Consider the following 21,568-nt stretch of genomic DNA (forward strand, 5'->3'; position numbering starts at 1 on the left):
ATATACACATGTATAAGTTTCTATTGCTTAGGAATTTCTGAGAATTAGGAGATTTCAATTATGAATTGTTTGTAACTCAGTGTTTTGGGCCCTTTTAAAAGACATTAGTACAAGATTACTTTGTCTATTTTTATTTATATTATGAAATTAGATCAATTTACAGGGGTGAAGAACTCATTAACTTTAAAATCCTGTTTATGTCTTTTCAGATTCCCTTCTGATCATGTGTCTATTTGTCAGTATGTTTAGTTTTTAACTTAAATTATTTCATATGTACATTTGCATGTGATGATTTGGTTCACTTGGTGTTTATTTTTAATAGCTTTATTGTATGGTGATGTAACATTTTAATTATGATTCTCTTATTGTTGACTGGGTCAATGATATTCTTATTTTCCATTATTGAAAATGTCATCGGCGTGAACCTTTCTTAACAAATTATTTTTGGATTGTTTCCTTGGGGCATTTTCCCCAAGGTGAGATTCCCAAGTCAAAGGGCAGGAACAATTTTATAGCTTCGGTTACATATTGCCAAATTGTTTTCCGGAAAGACTGAGCTAATTTGCCCCACCACTAACAGTGTATAAACCACGGTTTCAATTTTAGACAGTTCAGAAAGTCTGAGCACACATGGGAAGTATAATTATATTTCTACCCCGAGGCCTACCTGTATAGATAGCTCTCATAAGTAAACTCAATATATGGACTTTGAAATGATGGAACTGATAAAGTGTGTTGCTAATTTATTCTTCAGAATGTGGAGCCTTGAAGTTGGAGCTTTTGCAGCTGGAGAACATGGGTGTTGAGGTCGAGGCCCTTTTTGGACAAGTGCAGTGCTGTGGTCCCATGCTCTGAGAAGTTATTAAGGCCAGAGCAGAGAGAAAGGAGAGCTAGGCCCCAGCGTTTCTGCCAGTGAGGTCGTCAGGCCTCCGAGGAATTCTGGAGGACTTCTGGGAGGTTAGGGGAGGCTGGGGTGGGGGGTGAATTTTGGAGTCTGGCATGCAGCGAAGGAGAGGGCATGTCCAGTGGGTACACTGGGGCCACCAGTCACTGAGCCATGTACCCCCCGGGTAACTGCTAACTGAAGGCCTTTCGTATTGGAAATGTCATCTCGGGTGTTGGAGTGATTTTTTTCCTTTGGGACAGAATTATTAATTTTATAATGGAAGTTGATTGAGATGACAGATTCTGTGGAAATCTGTTCATTCTGTAAGGATACACTTGCCTGGTCTATAAAGGCTTCTTTGCCTTGTTTCTGACAGGGGAAAATCTTAGACCTTTTCCAGAGAAAGAGATTTTTCTCATTGCTCATGCATGCTGACATAGCATTGTACCTTTGCCAGCTTCCCCAGTGACTTGCAAAAATTCTGTAACCTAAATATAGGACATGTAACAGCACGTTCTAGAACTGGGCCAGGAAGGTACTGCAGAAGACAAACATAATCCCTATAGCATACAGTTCAGGAAGGCAGAAAGGAACAAAGATCAAGTCACTGATAAGGATTTGGGTTGTCTAAAAATTATGTGTATATATTTTAAAGGAAGTAAATTGAGCGGGTATTATCCTGGAAATTCCAAGTCATACGGTTACATGGGAGTTGAGATAAAAAAAATCTCAACTCAACTTCCTACCTCAAGAGAGAGGTAGGAAGCATTCAGTAGCCGGCAGAGAGAAACACCAGGGCTGTCACGTGACCTACCTGGGGATTTTATTTATATTTTACTGTCAAATTGATTTTTTTCTTTTGGTGGTAAAGCGTATATCACAAAGATCGTTGTCTTAACCTTTCTTAAGTGTACAGTTCAATGGTGTTAACTACATTCACAGTGTTGTGCAACCATCACCACTATTTCCAAAACTTTTTTATCGCCTCCAACAGAAACTTGCTATGTTAGGGATTTATTTTGTAATTGGTCATCTCAGAACTTTTTCTGGTTCAAAAAAATGCAGAGTTCAAAACCTTCTTCTTCTTTTTTTTTTTTTAGTTCCAGTATATGCCATAGGCTAGGGTTGATTCTGGTAGGTATGTGTACCTCGTTCATTGGTTTCCTTTCATCCGTCCTAACCCTGCATGCATGGTGGAAGAGGGTGCCCATCCAAGTGCAGGGGGAGGGATGTTGTTCTGTCAAGGATGTGTGAGTAGCTGTGTCCCCCTGTTGGAACCTCTGAATCAACTCTGTTTGTAGAAGAACACGGGCAGTCTTACTTATTTAATGTATTTTAAAATTAAAAAGCAGTATTATATTCTTGACAGTTCAGAAAAAAAATTGAGAACTTGTCATCCCTTTGAACACAAAAATGATTATTATTTTTCCGTATTCCTTTTTGATCTTTGTTCATATACATGTTTTTGACATAGTTGATAGTGATGGATCTAACTATATTATAAATAACTTACTTTTCATCTATTATATCACTCACAATTTTTCACAGGCTTATGAATGGATGTAGCTTAGTTTTTTTAACCATACGATCTTCTTCAACATTTAGGTTGCCAAAATTTATAACTATTATAAATGAACATCTTCAGACATATGCTTTCTATAGTTTAACCACTTCATTTTATTCTCGTGAGAGAGACAAATACAGTGTTCATATTTATCTTTTTTTTTTTTAAGATTTTATTTATTTGGGAGAGAGAGCATGTGCAGGGGTGGGGAGTGGCAGGCAGAGGGAGAAGCAGGCTCCCCACTGAGCAGGGAGCCCGACACGGGGCTCAGTCCCAGGACCCTGGCATCATGACTTGAGCCACAGTCAGAGCTTAACTGACTGAGCCACCCAGACGCCCCTTCATATTTATCTTACTGTGGGCCATGGCTCCTGCATTTTCCATGAAGCTATGGCACAATCTGTGGTGGTGTGTTTTTGTAATTATGGCGAACACGAGATGGATGACAAATGTTTGAATTGGTTACAGGTTGTGAAGATCTTAGAGAAGCATGACCCCTTGAAGAACACCCAGGCAAAGTATGGATCCATCCCTCCAGATGAGGCCAGTGCTGTACAGAATTATGTAGAACACATGCTCTTCTTGCTGATCGAAGAGGAAGCCAAGGATGCTGCGATGGGGCCAATTCTGGAATTTGTGGTCTCAGAGAACATCATGGAGAAACTCTTCCTTTGGAGCTTGCGGAGGGAATTTACTGATGAGACTAAAATCGAGCAGCTCAAGATGTATGAGATGCTGGTCACTCAGTCACACCAGCCTCTGCTGCACCACAAGCCCATCCTAAAGCCCCTGATGATGTTGCTGAGCTCTTGTTCGGGAACAACCACCCCCGCTGTGGAGGGGAAGCTGGTTGTCCTGCTCAATCAGCTTTGTTCCATCCTTGCCAAAGATCCATCTATTCTGGAACTCTTCTTCCACACTAGTGAGGACCAAGGGGCCACCAACTTCCTCATCTTCTCCCTTCTGATTCCCTTCATTCACCGAGAGGGGACAGTAGGTCAGCAGGCCCGGGACGCTTTGCTGTTCATCATGTCTCTGTCTGCTGAGAACAGCATGGTAGCCCATCACATCGTGGAGAACACCTACTTTTGTCCAGTAAGTCCCCTCATTGGCATGCTTTCTACACACTCTTTTCTTCTCCTGTGCTACTGGTAAATCCTTTTTCTCTTCCTTTCTTTTCAGCAAGTTGTCCCTGGCACCTTCTAAGGAAAGATGTTTGCAGGAAATCTTTTGGAGGGAGCAGAGGAATCTAAGTTGAGATGCTATTTGGCTGAGCATTGTCAGCTCCAAATAAGCCAGCAGAGGAAACTATATGTGTTACCATTTCTTGTGTCATTTCTGTTGGGTTAGGAATGATTTTAACTTTTTTCTAAGAGCATATCCTGAGTGATCGGTGAAACCTGCACTTTCTATATTCTTGCTTTTCTAGTCCATTTCGCACCCTAGAATCATGGCCTGTGGCGAGCCCGCTCAGCTGGTTTCACAAATTAATTTGTTTCTCAGCAAGATAATGACCATAATTGTAGATACAAAGCACCCGTTTTATTTTTAAAGATAAATACGTATTTACAGTTTGAGGGAGCAGGAAATCTGTACAGTTTCCTGATCATCGGCATGTGAGAAAGAAAGTGCGAGGTCCTTGGCAGACGTTGCTATACCACTGGTTCAACCACAGTCACAGGTCCAGAAAGGAATGGGGACCGTCTGGGACCCTAGAGATACTTTAGGGCTCTGATTAGTTTTTTGTGTCAGTGTCGTCTTTGGAAGCGGGGTTTGAATGGCAGATTTATATCTTCTGGTTTGTTGGAGATGTTGGGTAACGGCTCTTTTTATGTTCCCTGCTCAGTGAACACTATCTAGCCTATTGGCTTTTCTTTTTACCATCTCCTCATTACACTTCTTGATAAACTATATTGTCTTGAGTGTGCCTGATTCTGCCGGAATCATTAAGACTATTAATGAGTTTTATTGGAACAGGCCAGGCAAGTTGCCGTAAGTAGATTAGATTCATTATTAACGAAGGCTGTATGGGTAGTTCTTGACCAGGGGAGAGGGCAGTTAGGAATGTCTGTGGGGGCGTGCTTTGTCGTCATAGGGACATGAGGTGGCCGGGGAGGGAGGTCAACTGGTGTTTAGTATGCAGGGTCCAGGGATGCTTTATGTCTGGTAGTTTGTGGAACAGTCTGGCACGGTAAAGAATTGACTTGCCCAAGATGCTCAATAGCAACCCTAGTGAATAATGCATTGTGTTTTGCTTTAAGGTTCAAAAGCAGTGGTCTTCTTTATGCTACTAGATTCTTATTTTTACTGGTAAATATTTGTTTTGGGGCAAACAATGGGTAAAAATTTTGAAAACTCGAACTTCAGTTCAGAAATTCTGGGTACCGTTTGTCTCTTCAGGGTTCTGACAAGTAGAATTAGAAATTGTACAAAGATTGATAGTCAGATGGGAAGTAAAGTGCTGATTCCCTTCATGTGTATCAACATAGTAAATGTCCCTTCCTTATTGCCTTCAATAGTGTAGTTTCTTACAGACTCTTTTTAAAGAATATATCATAGGTAAAAATGGGACTTCTCACCTGAATCTAAGCATCTTTGGAGTACATTGCTTTATTACTTTTCTATTTCTGCTGTAACAAATTACCAGAAACTGGTGGCTTTAAACAAGACAGATTCATTATCTTACAGTAGTATTATCTTACTGTAGATTAGAAGTCCAGCAGGTCTCACTGGGCAAAAATCGAGATGTTGGCAGGGCTGTGCTCCTTTCTGGAGGCTCTCGTGGTGAGTGCATTTCTTTGCCTTCTCCAGCTTCTAGAGGCCTCCCATATTCCTAGGCTCATGGCCCCTTCCTCCCCTTCCACCGTCAGCAGTATGACATCTCTCTGACTGTCCCCCTGACTCTGCTCTTCTGCCTCCCTCTTCCACTTTTAAGGACCCTTGTGATTACACTGGGTTTACCTGGATCATCCGGGATAATCTCCTTATTTAACGATCAGCTGACAGGCAACTTTAATTCCCCTTTGCCATGTAACCTAATATATTCACAGGCTCACGGATTAGGAGCAGACAGCGTGGGTGCGTGGGTAGGTGGGGGGCATCAGTCTGCCTACCACGTTTGCTGGATCCACTTCAGAGAGCTCTTGAAGAAACGTTGAGTCGTAACACAATAGAATCAGAGTTCTTTTAGGAGTTTAATCTAACATGTGCGATGGGTGAGTTTGCTCAAGACTGGGAGATGCTGAGGAGGTCGGGAGTTACATTAGGGTCTAGAAACAAGAGCGATAGGGAGGAGAATGGAAGGGAGGTGCTGGATATGAGCAATGCTGTGGAGGCAGAAGCTTACTAAAAATAGTTTTGTGAGGGAGCAGTTATACAGAGGGCTTATTTGAATTGTTTTGGGTAGTCTGTTAAAGGAACACAGGTATCAAGACAAATCATCAAAATATCCAGGTGGTTCTCCTGATCAGTATGCAAAAGGCAATTAAAAAAAGATACCATTTACAAAAGCAACACAATTCTAAGGTATCTTGAGTAGTAAATGTAACAAATATATGAAAGGCCTTTATAGAGAAAATTATAAAACTTTACTGAAGGGCATAAAAGTAGACCTAAATGAATGGAAAGCTATTTAGTTTGTAGGTATTGTGTAGATGACACTTTCCTGCAGATAAGTCCATAAAGTTAATGCCATTTGTGTTTTATAACTTTTCATTATGAAGAAAAGTAAAATATGGAAAACTTGGAAGAATACTGAAATGAACACCCCATACACACCACTTACATTCAAAATTGTTATTATTTGTGTTTATCATCTATGCTTTTTGGTTGTGCTGTACCATTTGAAATGACGATACAGACATTTGGAATTAAGTTATAGACATCAAATACTTTTATTTATTTATTTTTTAAAGATTTTATTTATTTGACAGAGAGAGACACAGCGAGAGAGGGAACACAAGCAGGGGGAGTGGGAGAGGGAGAAGCAGGCTTCCCGCGGAGCAGGGAGCCCGATGCGGGGCTCTATCCCAGGACCCCGGGATCATGACCTGAGCCGAAGGCAGATGCTTAATGACTGAGCCACCCAGGCACCCCAAAGATGCAAGGATTACTTTTTATTTATTTATTTATTTATTTATTTACAGATTTTATTTATTTGACAGAGAGAGACACAGCAAGAGAGGGAACACAAGCAGGGGGAGTGGGAGAGGGAGAAGCAGGCTTCCTGCTGAGCAAGGAGCCCGATGCGGGGCTCGATCCCAGGACCCTGGGATCATGACCTGAGCCGAAGGCAGATGCTTAACAGCTGAGCCATCACAAATCAAGAGGCATGTGCTAGGTTGTCTCACTTTCGTGATGCTACACTTGATCACTTGATTGGTTAAAGTGATGACCACTGCATCTCTCCATGTAAAGGTAACACATCCCCTTTGCAATTGTAAGATGTCATTAGTGAGGTGTTAATGTGACTTCAATAAAAATCCCAATAGGGTTCTTCATGAAACATGACAAATCAATGCTAAAAATTATATAAATGTGTGTAAAAGACCAGGAATAACAGATAATCATGAATAATGATTATATTCGTTGAGAACTTACTCTATGCCAAATACTGTTCTTAGTGCTTTACATGTATTAAATCATCTCATCCTCACAACCGCAGGTACGAGTGTCCTATCCTTTTTATAGATAAAGAAACTGAGGCACAGTGACATTGAGTAAATCTATACAAGGCCACATGGCTAGTAAGATATAAAGTCAGGATCTGAACCTGGGCAGCCTGGCTCAAGGACCCATGTGTGTAACCACCACTTTGTACATGGGTAATAAAATATCAAGACATCCTATAAGGCATGAACCGTAAAGAAACGACTGGAATTAACAACAGAAACACAGACTGGGAGAAGATATTTGCAAGACATATAACTACAAACGGTTGGTACCCAAAATACACAAAAATATTTGTAATGCTATCAATTAGTAAGAAAACGATGAAGCTACCCGTTAGGAAAACTGGGCAAAGGATATGAACAGACAATTCCCAGAAGACACCCAAAGCCAATACACATAAGAAAATATGCTCATCTTCGCTCGCATCAGGGAAGTGCAGATTGAACCCGCAGTGAGACACCAGGTAATGCTCATCAGGGTGGCTAACTGTTGGATATCCGATAACACCAAATGTTGTCAAGGGGGAGGAAAAACAGGAACTCTTGAGAATATAAAGTGGTACGATAACTTAGGCAAGCTATGGCAATATTTAATAAGATGGGATAGTTGCATACCATGTGATCCTGCATCTTCACTTCTAGATATCCGCTTTAGGGAAATCTGGCACATGGATATATGCAAAAAGATATTGAGTAGAATAGTGATTTGAGGAAGAGCAAAATAGAAATATATTGAGGGAAAAATAAATGAACTGGATTAGTCTGTATCAATGGAATACTACTCAGGATTCAAAATGAATAAATCACATGTATTAGCATGCAACTACATCTACATGTGGGAACACCAATAATCTAAAAACATGTTGAACAGAAAAAGTAGCAAAAGGTTTCATACAATATGTTAGTATTTAGATAAATTTACATAGGGTTTTAACTCACAGAATCTTAGTGTATACTGTTTTTTTAGATATGTATGTATACAGTAAAATTACAAAACCAAGCACAGGAATAATATGCCCTGAGGTCAAAATTGTGGTTACTTTTAGGGATGAAGGAAGGAGAAGAGATGGCAGTGGGATTGGAGTAGGGTTTAGCTCTATTTGTAATGTGCTTTTTTGGGGGAAAAATAGAGTGCTTCAAAGAAATTATGGCAAAATATTAAAATCTGTTAAATCTCTGGGAAGATTTTTCTATTTTGTTTTATATGTTTGTAGTATTTCATACTTCAAAGTTTAAATATATTAGCAGAATGGAGCATGTTTTCAGTGTTAGGATATCCACTTATTGTGTGTTTTAAGCAGATTTTCACTGAGTAATTGTTGCTTTTATAAAAACATGTTTTAGGGGCACCTGGGAGGCTCAGTCAGTTAAGCGTCCGACTCTTGATCTCAGCTCAGGTCTTGATCTCAGGGTCATGAGCTCAAGCCTCCTCTTTGGGTTCCATGCTGGATGTGGAGCTTACTTAAAAACAAACAAACAAAAACAAAAACAAAACCCCACATGTTTTAAAACACTATATAGTTCATTAAAATGGGAGGGAAAACAATAGCTCCAGCTGACCTTATTTACCAGAATGGAACACAGAGCTTCGTTGTGATAAGTTGCCCCTCAGGATAGATCCCATAATCTCATTTGTACCCAGTTTTCTATAATTACATCTGACAACATAATTAAAAAAAATAAGAACTCTTTATGTTGAAGATGAAAGCGTACTCTGTTAGTTATCCAGCTAAGGACCACAATTGACAAAAGGCTTTCTCTAATTAGTGTGGTTGTCAAAGTGTGTTAGCATCAGGCTTTGGGAAGAGTAATGACTCTTTCAGGAAGCTGGACTACTTTTGGAAACTTCTGCGGCTGTAGTTGATAGGAAGGGCTGGTTCAGCTGCCTCTACTGTCAAGACATGCTCTCCCAAGAAAAGAAGGAGATTGAGACTACTCTGGGGAACAATTTAGTGCCAAGAAATGATTGGCAACTATATGACCCTATCACTTTGGATTTTTTTGGCCAAACATTGATGCCCTTGTCACTTGTTACATATTGGCAAAAGTAGAAAGCAGCTTATATGTAAATCAGGAAATGCAAATTGAAGTAAGCAACCTGTAGGTACACAGCCACTGATAGGAAGTTATGTATCCCACACCCCAAATTTATGAGATTTTTTATTTTGGCAAGTTGCATCAAATAATCCCCACCAGCTGTTCTGCTGCTAGCTTCAGACTAAAGCCATCTGCTGAAAATCTTTTTCTTTTGCTAAAATTAACCAGGTACCATTAGATGTTTCAAGTTAAAGATGGACCTTCCCTGAATTGTTCAGCCCTCTGTGCATGTCCTCTTTCCTCCGTCCCCTGGAAACACTGCTGTCCTAAGCCATGATGCCCATCTCAGCACATGCGTTCTTTTCTTTCTTTTTTTTTTTTTTTTTAAGATTTTATTTATTTATTTGACAGAGAGAGACAGAGAGAGAGAGGGAACACAAGCAGGGGGAGCGGGAGAGGGAGAAGCAGGCTTCCCGTAGAGTGGGGAGCCCGAGGCGGGGCTCGATCCCAGGACCCTGGGATCATGACCCGCGCCGAGGGCAGACGCTTAACCGACTGAGCCACCCAGGCGCCCCATAGACATTTTATTTTATTTTATTTATTTATTTATTTATTTATTTATTTATTTATTTATTTAAAGATTTTATTTATTTATTTGAGAGAGAGAGAATGAGAGAGAGCGAGTACATGAGACCGGGGAGGGTCAGAGGGAGAAGCAGACTCCCTGCCGAGCAGGGAGCCCGACGCGGGACTCGATCCCGGGACTCCAGGATCATGACCTGAGCCGAAGGCAGTCGCTTAATCAACTGAGCCACCCAGGCGCCCCATGACATTTTATTTTTAACTAAATGTTCAGTGTCCTTTTATTTTGAAATTTTTCAGTTAAAAATAAAATTGAAAAATAAATAGACTGTGCCATTAAACTGCTGGGAAATGATCCACAAACCTGTGGTTGCCTCTCCTTTTCCCTTGTCCTGTGCCCACAGCACCCTCTGTGTCTCTCTGGGGAGCAGTGGTCTTTCTGGTCATCTTTATTTGTTTAGCGGCTGTTTTCCCCAGCTCACCTGCTCTGACTTGTTCTCCGCTCTGGCCCCAGCACCAGCTGTACATAGTACCTGGCCCCCAGTGTTCTCAAATGTTCTAGAAATGCTTGTGATGTTCTAGAAATGTTTGTGAATTGGGTGAATGAATCTGAACTCTGAGCAAAGACTTGGAAAGGAAGATATAAATAGTTAGCAGTCAAGATTTGGAATCTTGGGATGCCTGGGTGGCTCAGTCGGTTAAGCGGCTGCCTTCGGCCCAGGTCATGATCCCAGAGTCCTGGAATCGAGTCCCACATCGGGCTCCTTGCTCAGCAGGGAGCCGGCTTCTCCCTTTCTCTCCCTCTGCTTGTGCTCTCTGTCAAATAAATAAAATCTTAAAAAAAACAACGAAGCTCTTCCCTTAAAAAAAAAAAAAAAGATTTGGAATCTTGTTCTTTAAACTATGTCCCACTCTTTGTTCCGCAGACTCTTTTCTTCCTGTTTGTCTGCCGTTCCCAAGAAGATAGCACAGGCATCCTCTAGCTCCACTTTCTGGAGGCAGGAACGCGGCGGGACTCCGTGTCCGGCTGCACACGGCACTGTCCTTCTGCGTAGGCAGGCTTCCCCTTGTATCTCAGCCATGCGCTTTTCCAAATACTCTTTTAGAAAAGAGAATATTAGGTATGTGTTATTTTTAATTACTGTCAGTGATGTATGTAATTTGAAAATTAATGTTGCTGTAATTACATTGATATACCAAATAGTGATTCCCAGCTTTTTAGTCAGACAAATTAAGCCTGTCTTTATGAATTCATCTTCAAAGTCTCAAAGTGGTTAAGGAATCGGGACTATGCAGAATTCAAGCCTTTGTGCTGCGGTTAATTTAGTGTGAGTTAGCAAATGTAACTGATTTTTAAAATGTGACATCAAGATTAGATTTCCCTGCAAGGAGAACTCTTGGTCTGTGTTCTCTCTTGCCAGAGGCTCCAGATGTATAACCAGCAACTCACTGGGGTCACATTCAAAACTAGAATTAAAATGATTTGTTTGGGTATGTTGACAAGGAGTTAAATACTTTAAGCAGGGGACGTTCTTCTTTGGGACCACAGATGCCCGGATTTTGAAAGAGTTAAGTGGGCACCATCTTGTTTACTGTTCATTTCCTGGACTGTAACATAGTATCTGGCCTGAAGGTGTTCGATTTGTTTCGAGTGAGTGAAGGAATGCATGCATAAAGGTCACTAGCAAACACAGAAATGTATATAATCTTTGGATTTCTCCTGTATCGAAATGGTTTATCTGTTTTTCTCACGGCCCCTCATAGTCCGCTGGGGGCTTCTATTCCATATTGGGCCCACCCGCATCCACCGCTCTCCCATGGCATCAGCCGGTTTCTCTACATGAACACCTCCAGATTCTCAGTCTCCAGGCCTGTACTCTGTTGTTGAGCTGGATGTGTTACTCATGGCAAGTACTGCTAGCATCTGATACTCAGCATACCTGATGGGAACGGTCATCCACACCTCCAGTGTGGACTAGAATGACCAAGTCAGATCAGGTGAGCTGGAGAAGACAGCCAACAAACTAATAAATGCAAGAAAGACCACTGCTCCACAGAGGGACACAGAGGGACACAGAGGGTGCTGTGGACACAGGACCAGTGAATAGGAGAGGGAACGATGAGTTTGCAGAGAATTTTTCCAAGTTCAACTGCCTGTTGCCGCATTTCTTTCTTTTCTTTTTCTTTTTTTTTTAAATTTATTTATTTTTTATTTTTTTTAAAGATTTTATTTATTTATTTGAGAGAGAGAGAGAGAATGAGAGACAGAGAGCACGAGAGGGAAGAGGGCAGAGGGAGAAGCAGACCCCCTGCTGAGCAGGGAGCCCGATGCGGGACTCGATCCCGGGACTCCAGGATCATGACTTGAGCCGAAGGCAGGCGCTTAACCAACTGAGCCACCCAGGTGCCCCTAAATTTATTTTTTTAAGATTTTATTTATTTATTTGACAGAGACAGACCGAGAGAGGGAACACAAGCAGGGGGAGTGGGAGAGGGAGAAGCAGGCTTCCCGCTGAGCAGGGAGTCCGATATGGGGCTCAAGCCTGGGATCATGACCTGAGCTGAAGGCAGACGCTTAACGACTGAGTCACCCAGGCGCCCCTCTTTCTGACTTTCTGTTTCTGATGCCAAACACTGGATTATTTTATCTCATCTGTCCAAACCTCCCTTCCCTCCTCTCTCTGGTGTCTGTGGCTTTAGGTACCATCTACATATTAATGGCTCCGGATCTTCACGTTTAGTCCAGATCCCTCTCCTACTAATCATCAGATGCACACCTCTGTCTAGTGCGCTCCCCACTGCGGTGTCCCTCAAGCTCTTTTCCCTGGCCTACAAAACCCTGCAGGATCCGACTCCTGCTTACCCTTTCTGGAGCTTTCCACCTCTGCACCTACATTCCAATACTCCGGCACTTCTCTTAGTTCCTGGAAGATGCCATCTTTTCTTGGAGTTTTTGTACATCCTCCACGTGGAACAGCCCTCCTTCATTCAAGATTCTTTTTTGGGCTCACTCCTATTTATTCTTCAGCAGCTTGGACATCACTTCTGAGAACATTTCCTGCTCCCACCCCCCCAGGTCTGGGGTAAGGGCCTTTTGTATATCCACAGTACCGTATTTTTTCTATTACGTATTCTGAGTATTTTTCGCACTATTGTAATTGGTCTCTTCATCTCTTATTAGACTGTGAGATCAATGAATACGTCACCCTTTCTCTTCTGGGCCTAACTCAGGATTGAATGTTTCCTTGAGGGTTTCAGTCTGATTTGAGTTCCTCATAACCTTAGGGTCTACTGTGGAGCAATGCCTTTTATAGATTAACTGCCTTGCATCCATTCTGAGCATCTCCTGCCTATTCAGTGTGGCTGCCAGTCGGGGTCTCGAAGGTGCTGTTGGCTAGTGCCATTTCCCAGTTGGGAGGCCTCTCGTACCGTGAAGTTCATTGTTTTCCTTGGTCTTACACTCTGCAAGGTAAAATCAACAGGTACCCAGTGAAAAGGGTGTTTCTCTCCTACAGTTCTATCTCTATTAAAGACATCACCCTTTTCTTAAGGACCAAGCTGGATGACCTGACAGATTCGAGGTCTCATTCATCCTCACTTCCTCAGCCCAAACACTGGAAGTTTCATGTTAGCACTGGTGGAGGAAGGAAACCCCACGAGCTTTGGATTCCTACTGGACTGACGGAGGCCTCACTAGAGCGTCTTCACAGCCACCTCACACGTGATGCTCTACTTTATTTCCTCTGCTCTTGTCTTATCGCTGGTGCTTCAGCTTAGACCCACCTTTTCTCTGAACAGTAATCGTCACATCTGACCCCTGACCCCCACTTCTTGCGGCTATCATTTGTGGCGATCAGATTACTAGACTGTAAACCTGCGCGTATTGGTCATGACCTTTAACAAGTCTGCGGGCATCTTTCTCATAAAGCTGCTCATGGTTCTTACCTGTGGGCTCTTCTGTTGCGGGCTGCCTCCGTGCGGGGCTTCCTCCCCGGCCGTCCCTGGATTTGCACTCAGCGTGGCGTACCGTCATGCATTGCTTATGGGTCTGCCCCCCTTGGGGGCAGAATCATGTTGTCTTCATCTCTGCATGTGTGTCCCTCACTCCCCGCACCCCTAGCCCGGCATATCCTGGCACAGAAGAGACACGCCGGCCGTATCAACTATGTGCATATGAGCCAGATCCCTCCGGTGCTGCTGTGTCCTCCGCTGGAGCTGTCCTGCCCTGCCGTCCCCACCTGCTGAATCCTTCCCCGCTAGCTCATATTTTTAATATTTGAATGCCTTGCTGCTTGGACCAGTGGCATCGGCATCCCCTGGTTGCGGCCTAAGAACTTTGGAAAAGGGCTTATGTTGTATTTCTGAACGCAGGTACTCGCGACCGGGCTCAGTGGTCTCTACTCTTCGCTGCCCACAAAGCTAGAAGAGAAGGGTGAGGAATGGCACTGCCTTCTCAAAGACGACTGGCTTCTGCTCCCCTCTCTCGTCCAGTTCATGAACTCCCTGGAGTTTTGCAACGCCGTCATCCAGGTACCAGTGCTGCCAAGGAGCCCTTTGTTCTGGTCCCTTCAGAATCCGAGCATTGTAAAAGACGAGTTTACCAGCATTCCTTTGACAAATGTTAATGTCTGTGGAATATTGGTGGCCTACTGAATGTCCTTGGATGACAAAAACTGTTAGTTTACAGGTTTGGGGGAAGTTTTAATTGAGGAAAAAAATGAGTGGATTTTCTTTCTCCTCCTTATAAAAAGTGTTAATTCTGTTTTGATTATCCACTTAGCCATCAAAAATAAGTTCAATGCTTGACTCATTAAAGAGATATTTTTAGGCTTCTAAGTACACCAAATTATACCACTCTTACTTCAAGGTCTTCTTGGGAGTATACAAAGGAAAACACTTTATTTTGCTTAATGGTGCATACTACATAAAGAATATTGTTATCCCAATTGAATTTAGATGAAGTTAAGCATCTTCTTAGTAGCACAAATTAAATCTGTGCTTTGAAATTGGTCTGCTTTGGGGAAAAAAAAGCAACGACTGAACTCTAGTATATTTGGCTTCTTGATTAGATTTTTACCTTCAGATTTCTTGTTACTGTTTTCAATAAAAATCAGATTTTATATATACTTAAGGATGTAGTGGTTTTTCATAAAAAATGTTTTATTTCTATACAACATACATATTACCTTCATATGGGATTTTTTAAGAAATAAAATTTTCTTTATGTTGATTGTAAGGTGAAAAATGTTAGTTATAGTCTGTTTATCTACCAAATAAAGAAATAGCTTCTGGAAGAAAAATGCAAGTAAATTACTTTAGTTCCTATCTCATTTTTATTGCTAAGTCAAAGGAAGTTTTATTTATATATAAGATAAATGGATTATATCTTAAGGTTTTTTTTTTCCCCTTTAATATTACAGTCTATCAACATTTCTTGCAGAAGTATGTGGAAATAAAAAAGATGAAACTATTAGTTCCTTCCCTAATGTACACAGAGAGATTATCAGTGATTTAAAGATCTAGCAACTTCCCTAGAAATTGCTTTTCACTTCATTGTTTGAATTTATTATTATTTTTTTTTAAGAAAGAGAAGTAAAGCTAACAGGCATGGTTAAAGGCAGAGAAATGATATATTTTATACTATATTTTGAAATCGGGGCCATATACTTTTAAGATTTTTGTTTGTTTGTTTCAGGGTACTACTGAAGAAATTACTCCTAAAAGATATTAGTAAAGACTTATCCACGCTAAATATAGTTTAAAAATGAGATATAAGAAGTGTGATACTTTTGGTAATGTTTTCTCCTTTTGAACAAAATCTTATTTTTTTATGAAAAGATTTTCTAAATGCCTTCCTCCTCAATATAAATGATTGGTAGAAAATGTATCTTGAACACAGATTCTTTTTGCTAGCAAAATAAATGAATTGTCCACTGTGACAGTTATACTTTTGTTTTTAATTAGGCACAAATTGATTAGGACATAGATGAAGTTAGGGGGCAAAATGATACTTTTCAATTTGTTAATTTTATTTTATGAGTCCTTATACGTATTCAGTCTATTTAGTATCTGCTTTTTTTTAAGTTGAAACTTAAAATTACCGATTTTAAAATTTGAAAGTCCAAGCTGTTTATACTGGAATAAGCCATCTGAAAAAATTCCATGGTGGCTTGAAGTCTGAATTATTCCTTAACCATGAAATAAATGGCCGGAATTTGAATTTCCTCTTTGAATTTAGGATATTCACAGAAATGTGTGATTTTAAGAAGACCTAAAGATGAAACTCTTTGTCTTTTTCATGACTGCCTGTTTCTCTCTTAGGTGGCTCACCCCTTGATTCGCAATCAGCTTGTCAATTATATTTACAATGGATTCTTGGTACCAGTCTTGGCTCCTGCGCTCCACAAGGTCAGTGATTGACTAAGGTGATCTTACCTGTTGATGGTACAACTGACGGAAACCGAGGAAGGTGACCAGTGTAACTGACTCAATGGTGACTTTAGCCTAATTCTTCTTCTCGTTCCATTCATATTCCTCAGGAATATGAAAGATAGGTCTTAACGATGGTGACAGCTGAAGTCTGTTGGGATCCAGTTGGTGTCATAGAACACAGCATTGTGAGTGTCGGGTAAGATAGTCTACATGAAGATTGGCAAATGACTCTGACTCTTGTGTATATGTCCATTCATGGAGAGTAGCTCCTTGGAATCCTCCGTTAGGCTGTCCTCGGAGGCCAGATCTGTCCTAGAGAGTGCAGGGCTTACCGTGGTGGGGAAAGGGGCCAGGGTAACACAGGTGTCATGGATGTGCCATCTCCTTAGTAGAATATGATTTTTTATAACAATTTTGTGACAGTAAAAATTAAAGTGAAGCAAGTTAAGGTCCCAGTAAAGGTTGGCTGTCTCATTAGCACCACTCTGGATTCCTTATGATGCTCTCATTTTGTATAATAAATCAACTGATAGCTTTTCCATTGTGAGCTGTCAGGAGACACCCATGGACCTAGAATTCTAATTATAAGGAGTTTTTCTTCACTGTGTAAAGAGACAGAGTATTGAGTTCAGAGGCTCTTTGTTGAGTTATTAGAATTGCCAGCCCTCATAGGGAGATAAGGAAGAAATAACTTATCACATGTTGTTTTGATGGGTTGCCAACGTTTCTGCATCTGGAAGTACCATTGCCACGGGCTCTCATTTTGCAGAATCGAAGAATGCCTTATTATGGCAACTTGGAGGCCGCCGCGGTAATGGGACTTCAAGTTTAGAGCAATGGGTCTTCGTAGAAGATGTTCATCTTTTACCATTTACTGCCTTTTGTGTGTAGTGGCCGTATTTTCCAAAACAAGCATTGTTCTTGATCTGACAGTGTGCTTTGTATTACTTCTAGTTTCAAGAGGTAATTTTGGATGTGGCTTAAACATCAAAATATTGATGTTTCTAGATGATTTTAGTGGTTTATGGGCACAGAGGGACCAAGTGTTTGAAATTAAATCCGTCTTGGAAAATACAGGACATAACTTGGGAAAATGCAAACCTCATGTTTGTTTTCAGGTTGTCCTTCTGTTAGTATCTCGCTTTTCTGGAGGTGGGGTGGATGTCTTCTATGGAAGGTCTCTAAGCCTCTGCACGGAGGACTTCTCCTCTGTGAAGGAATACAGCATTGCTACTGAAATTCTCTGGCAGTCATTATCCATATACTCCCTCACACATTTAGACTTTCTTCCTCATTTAGTTCCATGCTTTTCCTCATTGACCAGTGGGTATAAAATAATTTCCCAAGTCATTATTGTAATAGTGACAATTATAATTATTATTTGTTCAGGACATTTTACATTACTGTAATTACCATACCTTAATGTTACAAATACTAATGATAACTCTTTATCCATAATTGAGGATGAGATCCACGTCAGAGACTATTACGAGGATCTGACTGGTCACCCTGCGCTACTCCTTCACAGCACTAACCACTAGTGGAATCAAATCATTAAATGTGCAATGACTTGTTGAATGGCTGTCTCCACAGTGGTTTGCCTGCTTCTTGTGGGTAAGGTTCACACCTGCCTTGTTCACCAGGCTATCTCCAGTGCCCAGGACAGAGCCTTGGACTCAGGACGCTGAATAAACAGCACATAGGTGGAATGAGGTTTGTTAAAGTGCCACGCCGAGTGCTGGTACGTGCTGCGTTCCCGGGCAGTGGTTCAGAGAGAATTTTAACAGCACTTTACATATATTGTTCTCTATTATGCCTATAATTAAAATATGAGGTTTTTTAAATCATGAAGTTAGGAATACATCCTTATTGTGAAAAAAAGTACAGTCAATGCTGAATACATAAAAGGCAAAGGGAACATTACTATATTAGATTTGAATTTCCAACCCCTAATTAAAGTTCCCTAACTTTTATCTATTGCAGGCAATTTCTCCCAGGGCTATTTAGAGACTAGGGAGAATATTTCCTCTCTAATTTATTTTCCTCCTTGCTCCCCAATCTGTGTGTGTGTGTTTTAATCATTTAGAATGAAAATTTTTAGGAAGGAGGCAGGGCAAGGGGGAGGGTGAACAGCCTCTCCTCTGGCTCTTGGCTGTCTCAGTGGTTGATGAAGTAAGGAGCCTCCCGTGAGTGGCAGGACAGGGGCCCCGAGGCAGATGAGGAAAGAAGTCCAGAACTGGGTGTTTCCGGAGGAGTTCCTAGCGGGAGCACTCGCATCCCACAGCCTGTGTCCTCTCCTTTGATATGGGAAGGGACACCTGGAAGTCTCAGGTCTACTACTGTAGGGGCTCTGGTCTAGATTTTTCATATTTTGTGTCTCTTGCCCTAGCGGAGGCGCCTCATTTAGTATCCTAAATAAATTTCCATTGTGTACTCTCTCCGCTCCCAATTTATGTGTGGCATTTTAGTTACTGGCCATCCCATCCATGTAGGCAGTTTGCAGAGGTGAACTCATTCTCTCTGTCCCATAAATAATAGAAATAAATGCATACTTAAACATATTCCTACATCACAATCAATTCTCCTAAACTGTATTTCCACAGCATTTCCTAACCAGAGATGAAGTCATTACAAAGGGTTGTGGGCAATGAGAGGCGGGGTGTGGGCACTTGACAAGTGAGCCTTGTCTCTCCCTTGCCTCTCCCCAGTCTGTATGTGCACGATGTAGTGCTCCCTCTGAGTCTTCCTGCTACGCGCTTTCTCCATCCAACGCTGTGGTGTGACCAGTCATTCGTCTGTGTTAGCACAAAGCTGTATTTGATTTTTTTCAAAGGGCTGCACGGTTTTCCGTAGTGTGGATATACTGGTCCATAGTCCCTTATCCACAACTCAGAAATTAAAAAAGCCTAGAAAACCCTCAATTTTTAAAAAATAATTCATATGGCAGCACAACCTAACCTCTGCTGAACTCCTGTGGTGACAAACCCTTACCCGAACTGTCTTGAGGCTGTTTGGTTTTATTCTACTTGTGTTCATATTTGTATGTTTTGTGGAAGAAATAGTAATGTATTTGGTTATAGGGTGCTGCCTCGGACCTGCTGGGTTAGTCAAATACGGCAGACGTACACGTTACTTTTCTAAACTAGGAAAAGTTTGAATTCCAAGGTACGCATGGTCTCCAGGGTTTAGAATAAGGGATTGGAAGCCTGTTTTGGACATTTAGGAAAGGATCCATTTTTGGAGATAGGTTTAAAGTCCTACTTTGTAAAAGTCATACTAGAAAAAATGATGCCATGTTAATATGGTTCATTTAGGAATCAGAGCTAGACATAAATGTGGACATCACGTTGTACAGAACTGGTTATTTATGACGTTCGACAGCCCTTAACCAGCAAGAGCTAGTTCTGTTGTCTCTGTATGTTTAACTTATTAAAGCTAAATTTTCAAGGCTGAATATTCACTGGTATGATTGTATTAGTCTGGGTTCTCAGAGAAGCAGATGCCAACAGAGGATTAGACGTGCAAGGATTTTATTAGGGGAAATGCTTGTGAGAGAGAAAAAAGGGAGCAGGGTGGGGAAGGCTGGGAGTTGCTGGACTGCAATGTAAATGTGACCCCAAGTGAAGGAGAGGGAGAGGTCGGTTGGGAGTGTCCCAGAGTGCTGCGCAATCTGAGCAAACCCATCAGAGGGGGCCTACGTCTTCCAGGGAGAGGGTCTGTGGGACGTGTGGTGAGGATTTCAGAGTATAGTAGCAGGGGCCCTTGGTCACTTTCACTCCCTGGAGCTGGAGGTCTAAGAGGTGGGTTTCCGTGGTTCCGAACAGTTGACCGATTTCCATAGCTTTCCTGATTGTAGTTGTAAAAATGATGGACCTATATATTTGCTTCCTTGTGTGCAGAATATTCAGGAGTTCAAATGGTCCCCACATGCAAGGGATCATTTTGGTAGGATTAGCTTGATGAAGGAGTTTTTATTATATCAGCCATGATGAGCATGCCGCAGTCACCAACACCACCAGCGTCTCAGGGGCTAGAACAACACATGTCTGTTACTTGTTCACACTGCTTGTCCATCTTGGAGTGTGGGGTGGGCAGTTTGCAGGTAGCTTTTCTCCATGTTCTCGTCACGCGGGGACCCAAGGTGATAGAACCTTCACCATCTGGAAATGACATCTGTGGTCATGTCAGAGGAAGAGAATACAGTGAATGCCCCACTGGCTGTTGAAGCACTTACCTGGAAGTGATCCATGTTATTTCCATTCACATTTCATCGTTTAAAGCAAAGCAGGTCACCGGGCCACGTCTCCTCAGAGGGAAATGCAGTTCTCCCATTTTTCCAGAAGAATAGGCGTCTGCGATGTGATTATTAGCCCTCATGGCTGTCATATGTATTTTGTCAGTCAGAGCCCCAGAAGGAAGACCTGGCACTCAAATTGGGTAGTGGAGAACTAGTTATAAAGGTGTGGTGTTTTGGGGCGCTTGGGCGGCTCAGTGGCTTGAGCCCCCGACGTCGGCTTCGGTCATGATCTCAGGGTTCTGGGATCAGGCCTGAGTCAGGCTCTGCGCTCAGTGGGGAGTCTACTTGTTCTCCTGCCCCTCCTCCTGCTCGTGCTCTCTCTCTCGCTCTCTCTCAAATAAATAAATAAAATCTTTAAAAAAAAAAGTGTGGTGTTTCAGTGATCTACTGCTATGTAATAAACTACTCGCTAACTTAGTGACCTGAAACAACCATTTATTAGTATAAAGCACCACTCTCTGGCTCAGGAATTCAGGCTGGGCACAGTGGGGTTGGTTCATCTCCGTTCTGTGCTATCTGGGACCTCACCTGGGATGAGCACAGTGGATGGGGCCTGAATCTCTTGGGGCTGACTGGATGGATGGGTCTCTCTCTCTCTGTCCCGTTCTCTCTCTCTTCCTCCCTCCCTCTCCCTCCCTGTCTCCCTCTTTCCCTCATTCCATAGTCTCTTCATAGGGTTGGCTTGGGCTTTCTCTAAACATGGCAGCCTCAGGTAGTTGGACTCCTTTATATTTGTTGGGCGCTCAGGAGACAGGAACTAGAAGCTGTCAGTCTAGAAACTGCAACAGTGTCACTCCTGCCATATTTTATTATTCAGAGTAGTCAGAGAGTCCACCCTCTTTCAGGGGGAGAGGACGTAGAACCCCACCTCTTGATAGTAGGAGTGTTAAAGAATTTGTGGGCGGGATTACCATGGTTACCATCCCTAGGACTGAATGTGTTTGTAAAGGGTCAGAGAGAGCTCTATGGAGAGGGCCACCTGAATAGAACCAGGAGCTTCAGGTGTGGGTCACGACCAACCTGAGACAATGCCTCAGAGGAGGAGGCAAAGGAAGAAAAAGGAAGAAATAGCCTCCCTTCCTCCGGTCTCCTGCTGGACT

General features: G+C 42.0%; 1 protein-coding gene across 3 annotated transcripts in view; it reads left to right on the forward strand.

The window, feature by feature from the left end:
* The window catches only part of FHIP1A (FHF complex subunit HOOK interacting protein 1A), a 230,350-nt gene that overhangs the window by 156,179 nt on the left and 52,603 nt on the right, over window positions 1–21,568 (forward strand). For all 3 annotated transcript variants that reach the window (XM_045880302.3, XM_045880303.3, XM_054508706.2), the window contains 3 exons: window positions 2,919–3,545; window positions 14,111–14,269; window positions 16,061–16,147. In XM_045880302.3, the coding sequence (XP_045736258.1) occupies window positions 2,919–3,545; window positions 14,111–14,269; window positions 16,061–16,147 (873 nt within the window). The remainder of the gene's footprint in view (window positions 1–2,918; window positions 3,546–14,110; window positions 14,270–16,060; window positions 16,148–21,568) is intronic.

The sequence above is a fragment of the Mirounga angustirostris genome, unplaced genomic scaffold (genome assembly GCF_029215605.1).
Source record: "Mirounga angustirostris isolate CCGP_5_RB_7025 unplaced genomic scaffold, mMirAng1.0.hap1 SCAF_2, whole genome shotgun sequence".
Lineage (NCBI taxonomy): Eukaryota > Metazoa > Chordata > Mammalia > Carnivora > Phocidae > Mirounga > Mirounga angustirostris.